Genomic DNA, 21,504 nt, shown 5'->3' on the forward strand with positions numbered 1-21,504 from the left:
TAGCTTTCATTAAAAAATTTTAATAAAATGGGACAAACCCACATCTTTCCCATAAAGAAATTTGTAAGAGTGATGTGGACATAAAATGGCCCAAACAACGTATTGTTTGAGTCCTAACACTAAATGTTGGTAGGTGGTAAATTCACTAACAGAAATCCTCCTAATCAACTTAAACTAGTACAAGATTTATGTAGAGCAAGTTGGTAATATGTATTAAGAAGCTTTCAACCATTTATTTACTTATTCGATAATTACTTACTAAGCAACTACCATGTGTCAGAAAGTAGGAGTAAAAGATGACTAACACAGATCCAGGGTAAAACGTGCTCATGGTCTAATGACATAGAAAGAAAAGAAGAAGTTATACTGGCTGGGCGCGGTGACACCTGTAATCTCAGCACTTTGAGAGGCTGAGGCAGGTGGATCACTTGAGGTCAGAAGTTCAACACCAGCCTGGCCAACATGGTGAAACCCTTCTCCACTAAAAATATAAAAATTAGCCAGGCGGAGTGGTGGATGTCTGTAGTCCCAGTTACTTGGGAGGGTGAGGCAGGAGAATCGCTTGAACCTGGGAGGTGGAGATTGCAGTGAGCCTATATTGTGTCACCGCACACCAGCCTGGGTGACAGAGCAAGACTCCATCTCAAAAAAAAAAATAGTTATTATACTGAAATAGTGTACCATCCATCTAAGCAGACAGGGTTCTAGGAGCAAAGGAAGCATGGAGAGATGGGAGTCAGGAAGGTTTTGTAGGAGAGTTAACATCTAAGAAGATGGCAGACGGATATTACCATGAAGTGACTAAAAACACAGAGTTCTAAGTCCAATAAACCAGGATTCACGTCTTAGCCCCACCACTTGTTAGCTATTTGACCTTTGGCAAGTTACTTAAATTCTCTAAGCTTTACTCCTATCTTCTGTAACACCTGTCCCTTAGGGTTATAGTTTTAAAATTAGATCTTATGTGTATAATGCTTAGCATGGATGCTCAGTGAACTAAATTTTAAATGGAAAAAAAAAGGTAAAAAGAGAAATTAATCTATTCCTGAGAAGAGAATGATTAAGTATGATAAATACACAGGATTAAATATGTGCAACCATTAAAAATCATCTTTAGGGCTCAAGAAAATAAACTGTAGAGAGAGATAAAATTAATATGACAAAAAAAAAAACATTTGCGATCCCAGGTAAAGAAAATACAGATTTTTCTGGAGTATTTTTTTTTTTTTTTGCCCTTTTCTGCAGGGCAGATAGTTCTCAAAATAAAAAGTTGATTAAAAAAAACAAAAAAGTATGTTTAAAATGTTTTTATGCCTTTGGACAAAATTTATAATATTAAGTTTAAAGGGGGGTGATGGAAAATTATTTTTACAATATCATCTCAGTTCTTTAAGTGGGAGAGATGCATTAAATGTCAATTTTTTCTCTGTATAGTGGGAATGTTTGTAATTTTTAAGCACTTTCATTATATTCCTGTGTATTTTCCAAATATTCAAAAGCAAGATATTACTTTTAAAATAAATAATTAAATACATGCCATTTTTTCATTAGTTTATAGCAATTATACCAGTAGATGGTATTTCTATGTATTGCTTTATTGTGTTGCTCTCCTTTAAAGGAATGTATTTATGCAAGTACATCCACAAGTAGAAACTAGCATATTTTTTTTCTCATTTTAAGTAAAGCAGAACTTAACAGTAAAAATCAAATCATATTCTTACTTCTTAGATTATGGTTTTAATAATCTATTATAACAAAACAACCAATATTTCTAGAAACTACATTTACTTTTAAAATATGGCCTATATACAGCAGAAACAACCACGTGGCAATGGGATCAAAGAAGACAGAGTGGAGAAAAACTACAGGTACTGTTCAGCTGCCACACAGAGAAAGGGCCAGGCCTCCATCACCTCCCTTTGTTCAGTATATGGCCAAGTATCCTGCATAATGAAGAAGCCGCCAATAAATGAAATTCCCAGTACACACGGCTTCATACTAGTAGTTATGAAACTAGTTATGAAACTATACTTCATACTAGTAGTTATGAAACATACAGTTTCATCTTGGCGAACCCTTACAACCATTCAATGAGATAGGAATTGTTATTACCATTTTCCACACGAGGAAACCAAAATCTGAGTTTAAATGGGTTGCCCTCGCAGATGCTAAGTGACCAGAAAATAAATCCAAGTCTGGTGGATCCCAAGGCCCACGCTTTAATCTAGGGCTCAGCAAACTCTATAAATGACTAGAGAGAAGACATTTTAGGTTTCATGGATCATGTGGTCTCTGTTGCAACTACTCAACTCTGAGCTATAGTGCAAAAGCAGCCATAGACAGTATGGAAACAAACAAGTGTGGTGGTGTTCCAATAAAACTTTACTTAAAAAAGCAGGGCCAAGGCAGTGGTTCATGCCTGTATCTGTATCTGAGAGGCTGAGGCAGAAGGTTCACTTGAGCCTAGGAATTTGAGACCAGCCTGGGTAACAAGGCGAGACCCTGATTCTACAAAAAAATATTAACAAATTAGGTTGACTCTGGGCACAATGCTTAGGAGTTAGCTTTGTTCTTCAAAGAGCTATTTAAAAAAATTAAAAATTAGCTGCACATGATGGCATGTGCCTGTGGTCTCAACTACTTGGGAAGCTCAGATGGGAGGATCACCTGAGCCTAGGAGTTGAAGACTGCAATGAGCTATGATCACTCCACACTACTCCAGACTAGGTGACAGAGAGAGACCCTGTCTCAAAACAAAAAATGAACAAAAACAAACAAACAAACAAAAAAACAGGTAGTGAGCTGGATTTGGCCTTCAGGCCTTAGTTTGCCAACCCCTTTTCTAAGTTACTGTTCTACATTGTCTTCAGAGAGTATCAGGTGTCTCCATTCAGCAAATATTTAATGAACACCTACTATGTGCCAGGAACTGTTCTACACACTGGGAATATAGTGAACAAAATCAAAAATAGCATCTGACTTTCTGGAGCACAACTTTGAGTACAAAAGACAGACAACACGTAAATAAAAAACTAGTTATCATTGTATACCACTGTATACATCATACAGTGTCAGAAAATGATAAATGCTATTAAGACTAAATGTTTGGCATAAATTGAACAAAACAGGTTGATAAATGACATCACTCTTAATCATCACTCCATAGCAAAACATAACTGGGGTTCAATTCTTTGTTAGCATGAAGTAGGCAGAACACACACAAGTATTTCAACATAACAAAACAGATTTCCAAAAAATCATGCCTCTCCCCCAGCACATGTAAAATATGGGTCCCACCTTCCTGTCCTTTATGTTCTTCATCTTCTATCCAGTTACCTTAATTGACACCCTGCAAATAACAGAGCTTGATGATATACAAGGGAAATTTTCATTCTGGCAGTGGATCTTAAATTAGTGCACATGAGCCCAATCAGTTACTTGGGCCTGAGCCAGACCCACCCTAACTATTTGCAAATCTGTTAAAACAGTAGCTACAACTTATGGCTAAGCTGCTTCCTCCAACAAAAGACAGATGGCTTCAGCAAATTTTAACTTTCTGTGCTGATGAGCCTCCCTGCTCCAAAGCAGAGGGGAGGGTGATGAGCATGCAAATCCAGCCAAGGAGCTGGCAGTCCCAAAGATGTAGGAGCAAAATACAGGCTTGAAATCTCTGTCTGGGGCTACAATAAAAGGAAGATAAAGCAGATCACAAGGGTACCAGCTTTTCCTAAGAATAAATTATTTCAAATTTTAACATTTCTGAAACACAGTTCGGAATCCATGTATTAAATATAAAACCCAAACCAAATGGCCAAAAGCAGATAAAATGACCAATATTATACTAAGATGTAAATTCACATTTTTGATCAGAAGAAAAGGTAACAGCTAGCTGCTTGTGGCCTACTATGTGCCATATAATACATAAGCACTTTTGCCTATATTATTTAATATTAATCCCATTTTTTCAGATGAGGAAACAACTAAGATGTTAAATCATTTGTCTACGTTTCTATAGGTAGTTAAATGGATGCTAGAATTTGAATCAAGAATGCTGAGAAGGACGATCTACAAAATGGGAGAAAGTATTTGCAAACTATGCATCTGACAAAGGTCTAATATCTAGAATCTATAAGGAACTTAAATAACCCAACAAGTAAAAAACAACATGAACAGATACTTTTCAAAAGAAGACAGATAAGCAGCTAACAAACATGAGAAACTGTTCCCATCGCTAACCATCAGAGAAATGCACATCAAAACCACAAAGAGCTACCATCTCACACAGTCAGAATAGCTATTATTAAAAAGTCAAAAAGGAACAGATGCCAATGAGGCTGTAGAGAAAAGAGAATGCTTATACACTGTTAGTGGGAATGTAAATAAGTTGAACCACTGTGGAAAGCAGTTTGGAGATTTCTCAAAGAACTTAAAACAGAACTACCATTGAACTCAGCAATCCCATTACTGGGGATATATATATATATATATATATATGTACAGATATATATATATATATATATCCAAAAGAAAATAGATCATTCTACCAAAAACAGAAACACGCACTCATATATGTTTCATCCCAGCACAATTCAGAATAGCAAAAACATGGAATCAACCTCGGTGCTCATCAACAGTGAACTGGATAAAGAAAATGTGGTACATATACATCATGAAATACTATGCAGCTATAAAAAATGAAATCATCTTCTCTGTAGCTACACGGATGCAGCCAGAAGCCATATCATAGCACCTAGGAACAGAAAGCCAGACACTGTGTATTCTCACTTACAAATGAGAGCTAAACACTGGGTAGGTACTCATTGACATAAAGATGGTAAAAATAGAAACTGGGGACTACTGTGATGGGTGGATAAGGGCTGCAAAACTATTGGGTGCTATATTCAGTATGTGGGAGAAAGGATCAATTGTACCACAAACCTCAGCATAAAGCTACATACCAAGGCAACAAACCTGACCATGTATCTTCTGAATCTAAAATAAAAGTTGATTTTTTTTTTTAAGAATGCTAGCCAGGCACAGAGGCTCACTCCTGCAATCCCAACATTTTGGGAGGCCAAGGTGGGCAGATCATCTGAGGTTAGGAGTTCGAGACCAGCCTGGCCAGCATGGTGAAACTCTGTCTCTACTAAAAATACAAAAAAAATTAGCTGGGCATAGTGGTGGGCACCTGTAATCCCAGCTACTTGGGAAGCTGAAGCAGGAGAATCATTTGAACCCAGGAGGTGGAGGTTGCAGTGAGCTGAGATCGTGCCACTGCACTCCAGCCTGGGCAACAAGAGCAAGACTCTGTCTCAAAAAATAAAATAAAATAAAAGTAAAGTAAAGAATTCTGAGATGGCATGTAAAACAAAAACAAACACAAAATCACTTGCCTTCAATTTCTGGAATGTTAGAACTGAACTAGACAAGAAGAGATCATCTCTAATTTGTGCTTTTATTTTAAGGAAATGAAAACAGGCTATTTGCCCAAGGCCACACAAGAATCATTTCAGAATTGGGTTGTACTTGGATTCTTCTACTACAGAAGTTGGCTTCACAGTCCTGATTTCTTCCTTCCTCTGACAAGCATTAATTTCTAATTAAGGAGATTCCCAATAATAAGTTACTCTCCCAGGTCTGTATCATGATAGCAGGTTGCACAGAGGAAGCTGGTGACAGGAACTTCAGCTGTTATGGTGGAGCCAGGCAGGTGGGTTTGGGGATGGTGCAGACCTACTAACCTGAATTCACTCCACGTTGAAAGCCAGTCTTCTGGATCAGCCACAGATTTCCATCAAATAATCGAACTGCTGCAATATTTCAACTGAGGGTACAAAGCATACTGTAGGAATAAACTGGCAGTTCTATATCCTGGCTTCCTTCCTTTTTTTCTAAAACAGCAGCATGATAAAATCAATAATGGAAAGTTATCCCTGCCTCTGTTTTTCATTTTCTTTTCTGTCTACAGCTATACAGCTGTTTTAATTACAAAAGTATTCTGGTTTTCTTCCATGGAAAGGAATTCCACGAGTTCTGAGAGGACCAGGAATTCAATTTTATTCACTGTCCTTTCAGGTGGTAAATACAGACTCAAAAGCATTGTTTCTGGATTTGATTATAACCATCACAGGCCTCTGAGATGATTTTTGCTTGCAGAAGAGCTGAGAAGCTTGAAATGGACAACACAAGATATGTATCCACAGCAGACATTGTAGAATGCAGGTAATCTCCAGGCATAAACAACCATTCTTTTACCATAAACTATATGTCAAGATTTTAGGTGACTCACGTATTTTTAATTAAGGATATCATTAGCTCTTCAAACTACTGATAATATGAGGCTCTTCCCAAAAAGAATAAATTGAGACTAGTACTAGCTTAGTAGAGGATGCAAGAGTAGAAGGGGTGGTGTATTGGTCAGTTCAGACTGCCATAAGAAATGATCAGACTGAGTGACTTCAACCACAGAAATGTGTGATCTCACAGTCTGGAGGCTGGAAGGCCAAGATCAATGTGTCGGCAGGCTTGGTTTCTCCTGAGGTCCCTCTCCATGGCGTGTAGATGGCAGCCTTCTGTCTGTATCCTCACATGGCCTTTTCTCTGAGCACAGCCAACCCCGGTGTCTCTTCCTCTTCTTACGAGGACACCAGTCATACTGGATTAAGGCCCCACACTATTACCTCATTTAACCTGAATTACCTCTTTAAAGACCCCATCTCTAAATACAGCCACATTGAGGGTTACAGCTACGCAACTCAGTCCATAACAGGTGGAATGGAGACACGGTTTGTATTCAGAATGCTGTATCTGCTAGCAGACACATGCCCTCCAAAGCCATGTGTGTGGAGCTCCAAGGAACCCGAAAACAACCCCTCATTAGAAGAATTTGAATTCTACTTTATGTGGAAATTCATTTCATTACCCCTTAAGGCATTTCTTCATTTTTTTTTTTAAAGCATTGTTGGGGCCTGGCGCAGTGGCTCATGCCTGTAATCCCAACACTTTCAGAGGCCGAGGCAGGCAGATCATCTGAGGTCAGGAGTTCGAGACCAGCCTGGCCAACATGGTAAAACCCCATCTCTACTAAAAATACAAAAAATTAGCCAGGCGTCATGGTGTGTGCCTGTAATCCCAGCTACTCGGGAGGTTGAAGCAGGAGAATCCCTTGAACCTGGGTGGAGGTTCCAGTGAGCCGTGATCACGCCATTGCACTCAAGCCTGGGCAACGAGAGCAAAACTCCATCTCAAAAAAAATAAAAGAGTTGTTGGAATTTCACATGGCTCTGGAGGAGCGAAGAAGAAGCAGAATGAGACATGCAGTCATCCTCACAGTAGTAAGAATTAGCCCATGGCACCTAAGTTCTTTCAGCAGACGACCATACGTTTCACATCAGGGAAGACTCTTGTGTATGGTTTTCCCCGTGCTGCCCCTATGCTGGGTAAATCGGATATCATCTGCATTTTTTCACTGATGTTCCTTTGGTTTTATTGTTTTTTTTCCAAACTTTATTGTTGCTGGTTTTGTTTTGCTTTTCTTACACTGAGGTTTGAATTATGTACATATTGGGTATGATATATTCTGTAAGGGAATCCGGTTAACAACCAAACTGAAGAACAAGTGAAGAAGGGAATACATTTAGGTGAGAGTATGACATGTTAATTAATTACTGATTTCATTTTAGGGAGATTTAGTATTTTTTTTTTTAAGACAGGGTTTCATTCTGTCTCATAGGTCACTGCGCCCAACTGATTTAGTATAATTTTAATACAAATCAGGTTTAATACAGGAGCTCAATAATGCACTTTTTCCTATTTAAATTAATAATAGTTTTTTGACCCATGGAAATTTGCCCTATCAGTGTGCTTTAAGAAGTAAATTTTCCCCCTGTGCAGTGGCTCACGCCTATAATCTCAGCACTTTGGGAGACCGAGGTAGGTGGCTCACCAGAGGTCGAGACCAGCCTGACCAAAATGGTGAAACCCTGTCTCTACTAAAAATACAAAATTAGCTGGGTGTGGTGGTTCATGCCTGTAATCCCAGCTACTTGGGAGGCTGAGGCAGGAGAATTGCTTGAACCCAGGAGGCAGAGGTTGCCATGAGCCAAGATTATGCCACTGCACTCCAGCCTGGACAACAAGAGTGAAACTCCCTCTCAAAAAAAAAAAAAGCAAGTTATCCTCACACGGCAAGGAAGAGACCACAAGGCAAAGAAAAAGTACAATTTATTATTAGCTAGGATTTGGGACTCAAGTTCTGATTTTTTTAATTGGTGAGCTGGGCTAGATCACAAATGAACCAGAAGATTTGCTTCTGTTTCTCCAGATACTTAGAATAAAAGCCACTGGTTGGCCTTCTTAGTTTTTTTTTTTTTCCTCTAGGCTGACATCTGATTCTCAGCCCTTGAGATGTTACTATTCTAATGGTACAAAAGAACAGAGAGAGATAAACCCAACCCAAGAGGTCATCAAGGAATAACCCATTTCTCCACGTGGCCAGGAGTATCTTAAGTCATTCACCGCAGGACTCCTCCATTTCCAGAGGTCACAGATTACCCCAAAGATGTGGGCAGGAAGAGACACTGAGGGAGAGTACATGCCCCCACTCTCACCACCTTATCAAAACTGCAGAATGGATGAGCGACTTTAACAAGTCTCCAAAATTACCTCCAAAAGAGGCATTGCAAAATAAGTCTCCAAAACAATACATCCAACATGGGCATTGGATCAATTCTGGTTCAGAAATCTTTTGAAATAAATTCTCTTGTGTAGGCTTATGTTAGAAGATGGAAGGGAGACTTCCCTTTGGAAATAGGCTTCCAGAGAAGGCGGTAATGGGAGGCACCAAACGACTATGTAGGATATGAGACAATCAAACACTAGGGAGTTGGGGAAGAGAAAGAAATACAGAGAAGCCATTCATCCAAAACCATTCATTTTGCTTGGGGCGTTCCCCTACACACACAAGGCACCCAGCTCATAAAAGAGAGGATACTACTATGACCTGTACCTGAGCCTTTTTTTTTTCTGTGCTAAAATGAAAAAATTGTCTCATTTCATCCACTTGTGCTTGAGATCACACCCCCTTTCACCTTATCAGGAACTTGAGTAATTATCTCCTCTCATACTCATGCCTTTATCATCAAATTCTCCTCTTCTTACTAGATCGGTCCCAAAAGCTCCACAGACATGCTCCTGTTTCTTCTTTAGGAATTTCAGAACAGGTGTGGTGGCTCACGCCTGTAATCCCAGTGCTTTGGGAGGCCACAGCAGGCAGATCACCTTATGTCAGGAGCTCAAAACCAGCCACAAGTCTGGCTAACATGGTGAAACTCCATCTCTACTAAAAATACAAAAATTAGCCAGGCATGGTGGCATGTGCCTGTAATCCAAGTTACTTGGGAGGGGGAGGCAGGAGAATCGCTTGAACCCGGGAGGTGGAGGTTGCAGTGAGCTGAGACTGCGCCACTGCACTCCAGCCTGGGTGACAGAGTAAGACTCCATCTTCAAAAAAAAACAAAAAAAAAAAAAAAAAAATTTTCAAAATGCACAGAAGTGGACCGTGGATTACTGATAACCTTTTGTTCATGACATACTCTCATCATCATCTGTTTTTATTTACTTAGTTGGTTCTTTTAAAAACACTATAAGTATCTTCCAACTTATTGCTCAACAGGGCTGAGTTCCTTCTGGAGGCTCCGCAGTGAACCCACTTCCTGACTTTTCTGTCACTTCTAGAGGTCTCTGGCTTTCCCTGACTCCCAGATCAATCGATCCACCGATCTCTCTCTCTCTCTCTCTCTCTCTCTCTCTCTCTCTCCACACACACACACACACACACACACTCCTACTTCCTTCTTATAAAGATCCTGGTGATGACATCGGTTCCCCAGATAATCCAGGTTAATTTCCTCATTTCAAGATCACTATCTTAATCACATCAACAAAATCTCTTTGGCTATGTAAGGTAACATAGTCATAGATTTCCAAGAGTAGGTCATCAATCAACATCTTTGGAGGACATTATATGGCCTACCATAGTTATCTTTTGGGACTTCTTTCCCTTAGATATCCATGTTGTCATTTGTTACTGTAGTTTCCAGTTTATTCATCCATTCCGTGTGCTTTCGGTTGTATCCTGGCTTTGGCAATTGTGAATAGTGCTCCTACAACCATTCTTGTACATATCTCCTACTGTTGAGACACATTAGTGTAGCTAAAAAATTGGAGTAGAATTTCTGGGTCATGGGCACATGAATATTCCATTTTCAGAGATACTGTCATGCTGTTCCCAGCACTTTGGGAGGCTGAGGCGGGTGGATCACCTGAGGTCAGGGGTTTGAGACCACCTCACCAACATGGTACAACCCCGTCTCTACTAAAAATACAATAATTAGCCGGGTGTGGTGGTGCAAGGCTGTAATCCCAGCTACTTGGGAGGCTGAGGGAGGAGAATAGCTTGAACCTGGGAGGCGGAGGTTGCAGTGAGCTGAGATTGTGCCATTGCACTCCAGCCTGGGCAACAAGAGTGAAACTCTGTCTCAAAAAAAAAAAAAAAAAAAAAAAAAGAGGAAAAAAAGAAAAAGAAATACTGGTTGAGGTACGTATATATCTTAAAATCCAAGACTATATATTTGCAAATATATTTACATTTTTATATGCAAATATATCACAGGATATATTCGAAAGCAGTTTTGAAAAGAAGTGTTGGCTTATCTTTGAAATAAGGTTATTATTATTATTTTGAGACAAGGTCTCACTCTGTCACCCAGGCTGGAGTACAGTGGCACAATCACAGCTCACTGAAGCCTTGACTTCCCTGGGCTCAAGTGATCCTCCCACTTCAGCCACCTGAGTAGCTGGAGCTACAGGAACACGCCACCATACCTGGTTAATTTTTTAAATTTTTGTAGAAACAGAGTCTTGTTATGTTGCCCAGGCTGGTAGCAAACTCCTAGGTTCAGCTATCCTCCCGCCTTAGCCTCCCAAAGTGCTTGGGTTACGGGTGTGAATCACCATGCCTGGCTGAAATAAGATAATTATATAATTTTTATCAGCTATTGTCTTGTTTATATGCTCCAGAGTAACACTATCCAAAAGAACTTTCTGTGGTGAGAGAAATATTCGCTCTCTGCATTGTCCAGTAGGGGCATCCCTAGCTACCTGTGGGAATTGAGCCCTCCAAATGGTGGCCAGCATTACTAAGAAACTCAGCTCTTAACTTTTTAAATTTAGGCCGGGCACGGTGGCTCATGCCTGTAATCCCAGCACTTTGGGGGACTGAGGTGGGTGGATCACCTGAGGTCAGCAGTTCGAGACCAGCCTAGTCAACAGGGGTGAAACCCTGTCTCTACTAAAGATACAAAAATTAGCTGGATACGGTGGCGAACGCCTGCAATCCCAGCTACTTGGGAGGCTGAGGCAGGAGAATCACTTGAATATGGGAGGCAGAGGTTGCAGTGAGCCGAGATCACACCACTGCACTACGGCCCAAGCAACAAGAGCAAAATTCCATCTCAAAAAAAAAACAAATCAAACTAATTTAAATACAAAACAGCCCTGTGTGGCCAAGGTCACCTAATTGGGAGCACATCGCATCTCAGAGGAGTAAATGTCGTCCTTTTACCTGGGCTGGGGTGCAGTGGTGCGATCTCGGCTCACTGCAACCTCCGCCTCCCAGGTTCAAGCGATTCTCCTGCCTCAGCCTCTCAAATAGCTGGGACTACAGGCGTGCACCACCACACCCGGCTAATTTTTTGTATTTTTTAGTAGAGATGAGGTTTCGTCACATTGATCAGGCTGGTCTTGAACTCCTGACCTTGTGATCCGCCCGCCTCGGCCTCCCAAAGTGCTGGGATTACAGGCTTGAAGCCACCGTGCCCGGCCCACCCTCTGTCTTTACAATTCTGCTCAAAGGCCATCTCGGGGCCCCACAGCAGCAGCACGTACTCCGTGCATAGTGCTTCCACAGAGCTTTCTGCATTTCTCTGTCTTAGAACTTGGCCGCTAAACAGAAACTGTACAAGTGTCAACCTCCCCTGGCAGGTAATCTGTAATCTACATAAAGACAGGACAGTGTTTCATTCATCTTTGTCGCCTCAGCATCCAGCAAAGTACCTGATCCATTATGGGTCCTCATTTCATTTTTATGAAATGAATAAACAGAAAGAGGCTCTAGGCAGCTGATGAAATAGGGAAGTTCTAAATGAAAATTTAACAATGAGGCCGGGCGCGGTGGCTCAAGCCTGTAATCCCAGCACTTTGGGAGGCCGAGGCGGGCGGATCACAAAGTCAGGAGATCGAGACCATCCTGGCTAACACGGTGAAACCCCGTCTCTACTAAAAAATACAAAAAACTAGCCGGGCGAGGTGGCGGCGCCTGTAGTCCCAGCTACTCGGGAGGCTGAGGCAGGAGAATGGTGTGAACCCGGGAGGCGGAGCTTGCGATGAGCTGAGATCCGGCCACTGCACTCCAGCTTGGACGACAGAGCGAGACTCCGTCTCAAAAAAAAAAAAAAAAAAAAAAACAAAACAAAAAACAAAAAAAAAAAAAGAGAAAATTTAACAATGATGGAAACCTATTCTTTTATCTGCTATTTATTTTCTTATTCATACTCATAAAAGCCATTTCAGCCTTCTAGAAATCCTAGCTAAGTCGTATAGATAGCATTTCTAATAATGTAATTTCAAGGGCATCTGATCAAGTCAGTCACATGGCACCCTCACGATTTACAGCTGCAGCTCATCTGCTCACTCACCTTTAAACAGAAACAACTGGTTAGGAAGCCTCAGCATGAAAGCTTCATGGTGCTGCAAACTTAAAAACAACACAAAACATAGTAGACTTACCATCGCCAACATCAAAGTCCTTGAAAGCCAGTTCTGAACCTGAATCATCAAGAAGGATTTCACCATTCAGTGTGAACATCATAGTGTGTTCGTTCATGTCAACCATACAGCCCACGACATCGCCTGCTTGCCAAGAGCGCCCATAGTGTTCGTTGCCCTGATGCCACCGCTGGGCCTATACAGAGGAAAGAAAAGTCCCTTGTCACAGACTAAGACAGGAAAATAGCACCCACCCACCACTCTGTCACTACTTAACAGCAGCGCCTTCTATTAACACAACAGCAGGAGAAAGCGCAGCTGGCATATCTGTCTACTGCAATGTCCTAAGCAAAATGGAACTGTCTGGGAATTCTAAATTCCTACCTAATAGTAACACGGTATATTATTGAATCTTGAAAAAAGAATCCAAAAGCTATTTCATGATTTTGAGAGCCCATTATTTTAAAAATCTAATCTCACATACTTTCTGCTGAAAGAAAACTTGTATGCCTTTAGAATATATTATTTTTCTGCGACAATGAATGTTTCCCAGAATATGGATTGTTTTTCTCTACTCCCACAAATACAAATAATTATGAGCTAGGGAATCAAGCTGGGCATCTGTCATTGAAAATGATAGTGTAATTTTCATCTATTTCAAAATAAAATTTCATTCCTTAGAACCGATGGCACAGATACTTCAACAAAATGGAAATCCAGAAGCATTTCAGTGACATACTAAGAGTAAAAAAGCTTCAAATCAAACCTAAAAATATCCTTAGGATATCTGCTGAAGTAACAGGCCAAAAATTGAATATAGATGCCAACCTTTTTTTCTATATACATAAAGTGAAATCTCATATTGTAAGTGCATTTGAAACACAGTTTTGATAAATGTGATTTTTGGATCTACAAGTATATTCCATTGATTTATAGGTACACCTGAGTTATGTGAATTATTTTGTCAGATAAATCTTTTGACTTTTTCTTAAGCCTCACCTTCATTGTGAGTTGGTATGTTACTGGACAGAGTCGCCATTGCAGAACAATGACATAATTCTTCTCACTATAACATTGTCTTTTTAAAAAAGTTTACGTCAGGTATCAAAAGGCATAAAATGCCCAACCCACTTACCTAGCTGTAGTGTTCTCCTTCCAACCCCACCCACCCCATGCCTGTTCCCAAATCGGGAGTATCCTTTCTTGCCTATAAGTTGATTGGGAGTAAAGGTTATTCTAACTTTCCTCAGAAGACTTCCCACTCTGGTTCGTTACATCTGCTCTTCAGGAGATATAAACCTAAAGCTACCTTTTATCTGTTATTTTATTTTTTTAAGTTTAAAGTTTGCTAATTTTGACTCCCCCAAAAAAGTGTTAAAATGCTCTATTTGAAATTAAAAAACAAAAAAAAACTGGATTCAGGAAATGTGATGTTTCAGAACTAAGTGGGTCAACTGCCCTAATTTCAAGCCTAGAAAGGCTTTCCTCACAGGACATTTCACACCAAGAAATATCTAAATGTCAAATCTCTTCATGATTGCTTATTTATTCCAATTTTATTTTTCTTTGTTAAAAAGTAAGAATTTTCTTAGTTAAAAAAATTTTTCCCCTCATGTGAAAAGGAATATAAATTCACTTAAAAAATAAAAATAAAAACAAGACTTAAAAACATCTATGATTTTACCAATCAAAAGTGACTATTATTATCATATTGTGGCTATCATCATATACACATTGTTATTGTTATTTTTTTGTTTGTTTTGAGACAAGGTCTCACTCTCTTGCCCAGGCTGGAGTGCAGTGGTATGATCATGGCTCACTGCAGCCTCGACCTCCCAAGCTCAAGCAGTCCTCTCACCTCAGCCTCCTAAGTATTGGGTGAAACTCTGTTTCAAAAAAAAAAAAAAAAAAAACACAAAACCATGCTTGGCTAATTTAAAATTTTTTTTGTAGAGACAGGATCTTACTTTGTTGCCCAGGCTGGTCTTGCACTCCTAGCCTCAAGTGATCCCTCCGCCTCAGTCTCCCAAAGTGCTGGGATTATAGGCACCTGGCCCATATTACTAATTAAAATATTTCACATATGTAAACAATCTTTAAACATTTATAAATATATAAATAACAAAATAAACACCTGACCAGCTTCCATCCAACTTAATAGAAATTACTAATAATGTTGAAAATGAAAACCATTTGTGATTATAAACAACACTGCTTTAAGCATTGTAGCTATTAAATGTTTATACAAACATACCATTAATTATAGCTTAAACTCCTGACATGGAATCGCTGTATCAATGTATATGCATTTTTCCTCTATATATGGATCTTTAACATTTTGATACACAAAGTTGATTTATCTTTTGATAACCATGGAAAAGCAATGTCTTACTTGGTGAATTTCACCGTATTCATGTGTTGTGGGGAAGGGTTTTGAGACGAGGACAAAAGCTTTTCTATGAAATATTTTTTCCATGTTTGTGCTGTGGAAAATACTGGTATTGTGATGTTCCCAAGAGGAACAGCAGAGGAGACGAGCCTCCAGCATGCACAGATGACCGATACAGGGCAAAGTCCACTCACCTTGAAGCCATCAAAGGCAAAGGCACGTTCATCCGAGCCAAGCTCCTGATCCGGTTGACAACCAGGCCGACTCCAACCAACTCTCATGTCTCCAGCAGTGACTGTCTCAAATTCAAAATACCACCGTCCCGCCTTCACTGCGTAAGTCTTCTCAGCACGGAAGATTCGGAACCTTTCCCCGGTGCCACTGCACACTTCGGCTCTGGCTGCTGGGAAATGGACAGAGATTTCTGGTGGTCATTGCATGGGGAAATGAAAGAGAAGGAAAGATAACATAAATAAAAGAAGGAAAGATACATCATGACTTTAGTAATTCAACCTTCTGGGATGATGATAATGACACCTTCTTATCTTCTTTCCCATTTTACCAAGTGCTTTCTTATCTAGGATCAGCCACTGTCAGACCAACTGGGTGAAGTGGAAAGCACCAGGGCTTGCGCTGGAGAGACTGGGGAATGAGCCTCAGTAATGCTGCCAGGGTTGGTGGCGTTCCCTCCGTCAGCCTCATTTCAGGAGGGAACGACCTTTCTGTAGAACAAAACCCAAAAGTGCCTTGGTGCTTTGGTTGTGGAGGAAGAAATGGAAAGAAGACAATAAGAAAAAAGACCTGAACTGCTCTGCATAAGAAATGAGTAGACATTTATGGGTGAGAGAGAAGAGGGAAGATGAAGCAAAGAAGAGAAGAGAAACAGAAATAAGGGAAAGTTGTAAACAGTGGAGAAAAGTAACAATAGTACCAATAGTAAAAATTTCCCTACAGGATGGTAATGGCTAAGGAACTCAAATGTGATGCAAAATTTTTCCATTCTCGCATACGTCTTCACTGTGATCTGCTGTACACACAAATGCCGTATTTAAAAGATCTGGGGAAAAAAATAAAAAGGTCAGCATCCAACATTAGGACCAGTGTGATGCAAAAGGGGGCAAAGTATCTGTAGGAAAGGAGATGCAGGTGAGACTGAGAGACAGAAGGGAAACCTCAGACTGAGGAATCCAGAGCCAGAATGACGATGAGAAGGTAGGTCCCTCTGAAATCACAGGAGAGCGGAATGAGTGTTCATTGAATTGATATCTCAAAGAAGGTGGTCACCTCAGCTAAGATCTGAGTTAGATGCAGAGGAGGAGAAAGTTCAGACTTGACCAACATCACACAGCTAAAAATGGTGGAATTTGGGAGCTGCTTCATGTTACAACCCCTCTTCTTCCTACTTTGCCTCCAATAGCTGGCACAGAGTTACTAGATACTGGTTAAATGCTAGTTCTCAGCCAAGTATGGTGGCTCACAGCTGTAGTCCCACACTTTGGAAAGCCAAGCTGGGAGGATTGCTTGAGCCCAGGATTTTGAGACCTGCCTGGGCAACATAGTGGGACCCTGTCCCTATAAAGAGTTTAAAAATTTGGCCAGACATGGTAGTGCATGCCTTTAAGTCCAAGCTCCTCAAGAGGCTGATATGGAAGGATCATCTGAACCTGGAAGGTCGACGATGCAGTGAGCTATGGTCATGCTACTGCACTCCAGCCTGAGGGACAGAGTGAGATCCTGTCTCGAAAAAAAAAAAAACAAAACAAAACAAAGAAAGAAAGACAGAAACAAGTTCCTATTTGTCTCTCCTTAAGATTTGGGAAAGACCTTATGCATAATAAAAATTTAATAACAGTTCAATCATTGACTTAGCATGATCAAATTAGAACTATAAAAATAATCTATATAGGCCGGGCATGGTGGCTCACGCCTGTAATCCCAGCACTTTGGGAAGCCGAGGCGGGCGGATCACGAGGTCAGGAGATCGAGACCATCCTGGCTAACACGGTGTAACCTCCTCTCTACTAAAAGTACAAAAAATTAGCTGGGCATGGTACAGGTGCCTGTAGTCCCAGCTACTCCGGAGGCTGAGGCAGGAGAATGGCGTGAACCCGGGAGGCAGAGTTTGCAGTGAGCCGAGATCGCGCCACAGCCTGGGCAACAGTGCATGATTCCATCTCAAAAAAAAAAAAAATTAATCTATATAAACACTAAAGATTGCCAATAAACATACAGCTAGGTCATATGTAACAATTTAAAATTAGATTTTTAGTGAAGACAACACGGCTGTAGTATGAGATGGCTCCCTATCACATGGGCTTAATTAATGAAATGATCAATAACTGCTTTTTGATAATGGTGGTGGTGATTGTTGAATGTAGAACTAACTGAATCTGCTGGCTAACCCTTCAGAAACTAGCTTAAGTCTCTGAATACGAGAGAGAAACATCTCTGTGGTTAAGGGTAAGTTCTCATGCTTATTACTTGGTAACTAAATATGTTTTGAAAAACAGGATCGTAAACTTTGTCTTAAGAGAAAAAAAATTCTATCAATTTTATGATATTTAAAGGTAGTTTGTGCTATTAAAAAAACTAAAAAAAGCCACTGGGCGAGGTGGCTCACACCTGTTATCCCAACACTGTGGGAGGCTGAGGCAGGCAAATCACTTGAGGTCAGGAGTTCGAGACCAGCCTGGCCAACACGGTGAACCCGCATCTCTACAAAAAATACAAAAATTAGCAGGGCGTGGTGGCATGTGCCTGTAACGCCAGCTACTTGGGAGGCTGAGCAGGAGAATCACTTGAACCCGGGAGGCAGAGGTTGCAGTGAGCCAATATCGTGCAACTACACCCTAGCCTGGGGAACAGAGCAAGACTCTGTGTCAAAAAAAAAAAAAAGAAAAAAGAAAAAAAGAAACTACTTCTCAGTGCTGCAATACTAAATAAACAGGAAAGTCAAATTTTATTCAGAGTTAATTATTTCCTCAAAACAGATTACTGCTAAATTGTTTCCTTAAAACATGCCTGTTGTACCCTTCCCTAAATGAATCTAAGAGATATTAAATATGAGCTATAAATTACCCAAACATTTGGAGATTATTTTTCAGGGAAGAAAAAATTATCAGGTAGTTATCCTTATTTTAATTATGCTGATATTTACGAATAAAATACTATATTACATTCTAGTATGCATTAATAGATTTAACTCCTAATTTTCTAAATATAGAATTTAGTTTTTTTTGGAAAACTAAACCACTGAAAACTCCCAGGTTCTCTTTTCTCTGCTTGGTTTCTATATCAAGACTTTACAAATATGTATAGTGTGCTCAAGTAATGCAAACTAATTTTAATATTAGCTCAAATATTTAAGAAGGCAACTTTGGTACAAAAATATAATAGATAATTTCCCCAAAAGCCCCTTACAAAATTCTCTTGGAATTAAAACATACTACTAATCCCCTTTATTACTATAGGGAATGAAAATGGGGGTACTATATGGAGAATATACCGCAGTAAGAACAATGCAGAATTTCTGAGTCCTAATATTCTTCTTCCTAGCCCCATTGCTGTACTATTCTTATGCCCCTTGATGATACTCAACCCAAACTTGAAACATGTGGTTCACAGACACTATCATACAAGGGACTTCACACACAACAAAAGTACTCTCCTTTTTCTTTTTTAATCTCTGTGGATTTTCCTATTCGTTTGTTTTTTGTTTTTTGTTTTTTTGAAAGAGTTTTGCTCTTGTTGCCCAGGCTGGAGTGCAATGGCACCATCTCAGCTTATTGCAACTTCTGCCTCCTGGGTTCAAGCAATTCCCCTGCCTCAGCTTCCTGAGTAGCTGTGGTTACATCCATGCCCGGTTAGTTTTTTTGTATTTTCAGCAGAGACGGGGGTTTCACCATGTTGGTCAGGCTGGTCTCGAACTCCTGACCTCAGTTGATCCACCAGCCTCAGTCTCCCAAAGTGCTGGGATTACAGGCGTGAGCCACCGTCCCCAGTCCCATGGTATATATTTCTTAAGTTAGTTTAGGGTAGCCTGCAACCACTTTTTAAAGAAGCAACAGTTCAACATTATACCCCTTGCTAAAACACTAACACAAAGTGAAATCTGGGTTTGTAGGAGTCTTTTTAAAAAAGATCCAGGCAATCCGTAACAAATTTATTTTGCGCACCTCGTAGCATCAAGCACCTGAACCACAAAGTAAGCGCTCCATAGATACCCGCCAAACTGTATCTAGAAACAAAGACTCTTCTGGGCTCTGGATACAGGAGTCCAGACAAATACCCAGACAGGGTAGCATCCTGTCAAAGACAGAACTCTCCCCCAAACACCCTTATGCTTCGCTCCATTTTAAACATGACAGATTTATATGTTTGGTAGGCAATTACAACTCATGTAAGTGTGTTACATAAGTGATTTTTATACTGTTATAATGAATATAATAATAATGGACATTTAAAAATGAATACTTGGGAGACATAATCCTGTCATACATTATCAAGTCTGTTGGTATTCAAAGTAGAAACAATTCAGGAATTATATTATTAACAAACACCTCAAGATTAAGGCCAAGGACTAAGAAAAGTCCCAGTACCTCTCGGGCATGACACACCACCAATGACCTAACTAGGGCCTAAAAAGGCCTCAAGTAACCAACACACTCTGCTCTCCAAACAAGAGAGCTAAAAAAATATATGCCACTAGAGGGCAGTCAAGATCTAACTATACACTAAAATCATAAGTTGCAAGAAGATACAAGGAAAAGCTAAAATTTTATACATATCTACAATCTTTTAGGATGAATGATATTACTTTTTTAAATTATTGGTATTAATCAGCTATCCTTTCAACCTTCTGGTATTATTTTGGATAAAGCAATTCAAATCTTGATTAAACCTTGTAGTAAGTAAGAATAAATTCCATTTTCACATGCTTTAAAATATTATTGACAACAATACTCCAAAGATACTACAACTCAAATACAGAGTTCACATTTTATCTGCAATACGTAAGCATTCTCCTAAGAGAAAATAAATTGTAATTCTGATTAATTACATAAGGCTTGATTCAATTTTATTAAACTTTTTATGCCCTTGACTTTTTTTAACTGTCAGCAACAGCAGGATAGACTATTATAAATTAATGTTTTTAATCTCATCTTAGTGATAACCAGACTGATTTTGCTTTATGCTATAAAATCTCTCAACATCTATCTTTTATTTTTTATTCCCACCACCCTTGTTCAAAAAAACAATTTTTCTAAAGCCTCCCAACTGGTCTATCTCCAAGCACTGCCCCCTCCAATCTGTCCCTTCCCACTGTTGCCATAGTTATATTGCTATTGTAAACTGTTATCACACATCAAGATCTTGCTTTAAAACTTCCTGGGGCTGGTACTCTTTATACAAATTTATCCGCATTTCTTAGCTGAGTTTACAAGATATTTCATATTTTGTCCTAATCCTTCTACCTTCATCTATGTCTGTTCTCTCTCCCATCTGTACCCTATATTTTATCCTAAGTGGACCATCCACCCGTCCTCAACTCTTTCTATACTTAATCACATCAGATGTACTTTCTAGTACCAATAACCTTTCTGACACTAATCTCTACTTGTTGAAATTTTGATCCTTTCAACATCTAACTCTGAAGACATTTTCTCCCTTTACTGGTTCCTGATCCTTTCAACATCTAACTCTGAAGATGTGTCTCCCTTTACTGATTCCTCCCATTGGAAAATTAATCTTTCTTCTTATGTCTTTTCCATACAGATCACCTTCATCCTTACTATGAAGCATGCTGTTATATTCTGGCGTATAGTGAACAATAAACATAATCTCAGCTTCTACTGTAGAATATGCCACTCTATTCTCGTTGCTCACTGTTCACATAACTTTAGTAAAATCAAACCTTGTCAAACAACTGTCAGTGGCTCTGTCTCTAAATTCTTAAAACAGAGATTGAGTGATCACTATTTTTTCCTCCTTGTTTTCTCATTTTCTTATATATTCACTCTTCAAACTCATTAGATTCCTTCATTCTTCCCTTCCTTACCTATATAACTTTCCGTACTTTCTTGCCCTTATTAGCTTTTCCCCTACTTGCTCTGTTAACCCCAATTACTGTCCAATTTCGCTACCTTCGCTGTGAACATCTGTACCTGCTCTGCTGAGTTTGCCAGAAAACACATGCACAGAACAGATTGGCACCACCAACTCACAGTCTCTAACCTCAATGGGACCATCAGTGTTTCTCCACAATGTGTTTATCTGTTTGCAGCCTGCTC

At 39.7% G+C, this 21,504-nt stretch overlaps 1 protein-coding gene across 1 annotated transcript in view; it reads right to left on the reverse strand.

Moving 5' to 3' along the window:
- The window catches only part of RYR2 (ryanodine receptor 2), an 808,217-nt gene that overhangs the window by 257,668 nt on the left and 529,045 nt on the right, over positions 1 to 21,504 (reverse strand). The window contains 2 exon segments of the mRNA XM_017862245.1: positions 12,847 to 13,021; positions 15,409 to 15,617. Coding sequence (XP_017717734.1) covers positions 12,847 to 13,021; positions 15,409 to 15,617 — 384 coding nt within the window.

Source organism: Rhinopithecus bieti, unplaced genomic scaffold (genome assembly GCF_001698545.2).
Source record: "Rhinopithecus bieti isolate Rb0 unplaced genomic scaffold, ASM169854v2 scaffold_57691, whole genome shotgun sequence".
In the NCBI taxonomy this organism is placed as follows: Eukaryota; Metazoa; Chordata; class Mammalia; order Primates; family Cercopithecidae; genus Rhinopithecus; species Rhinopithecus bieti.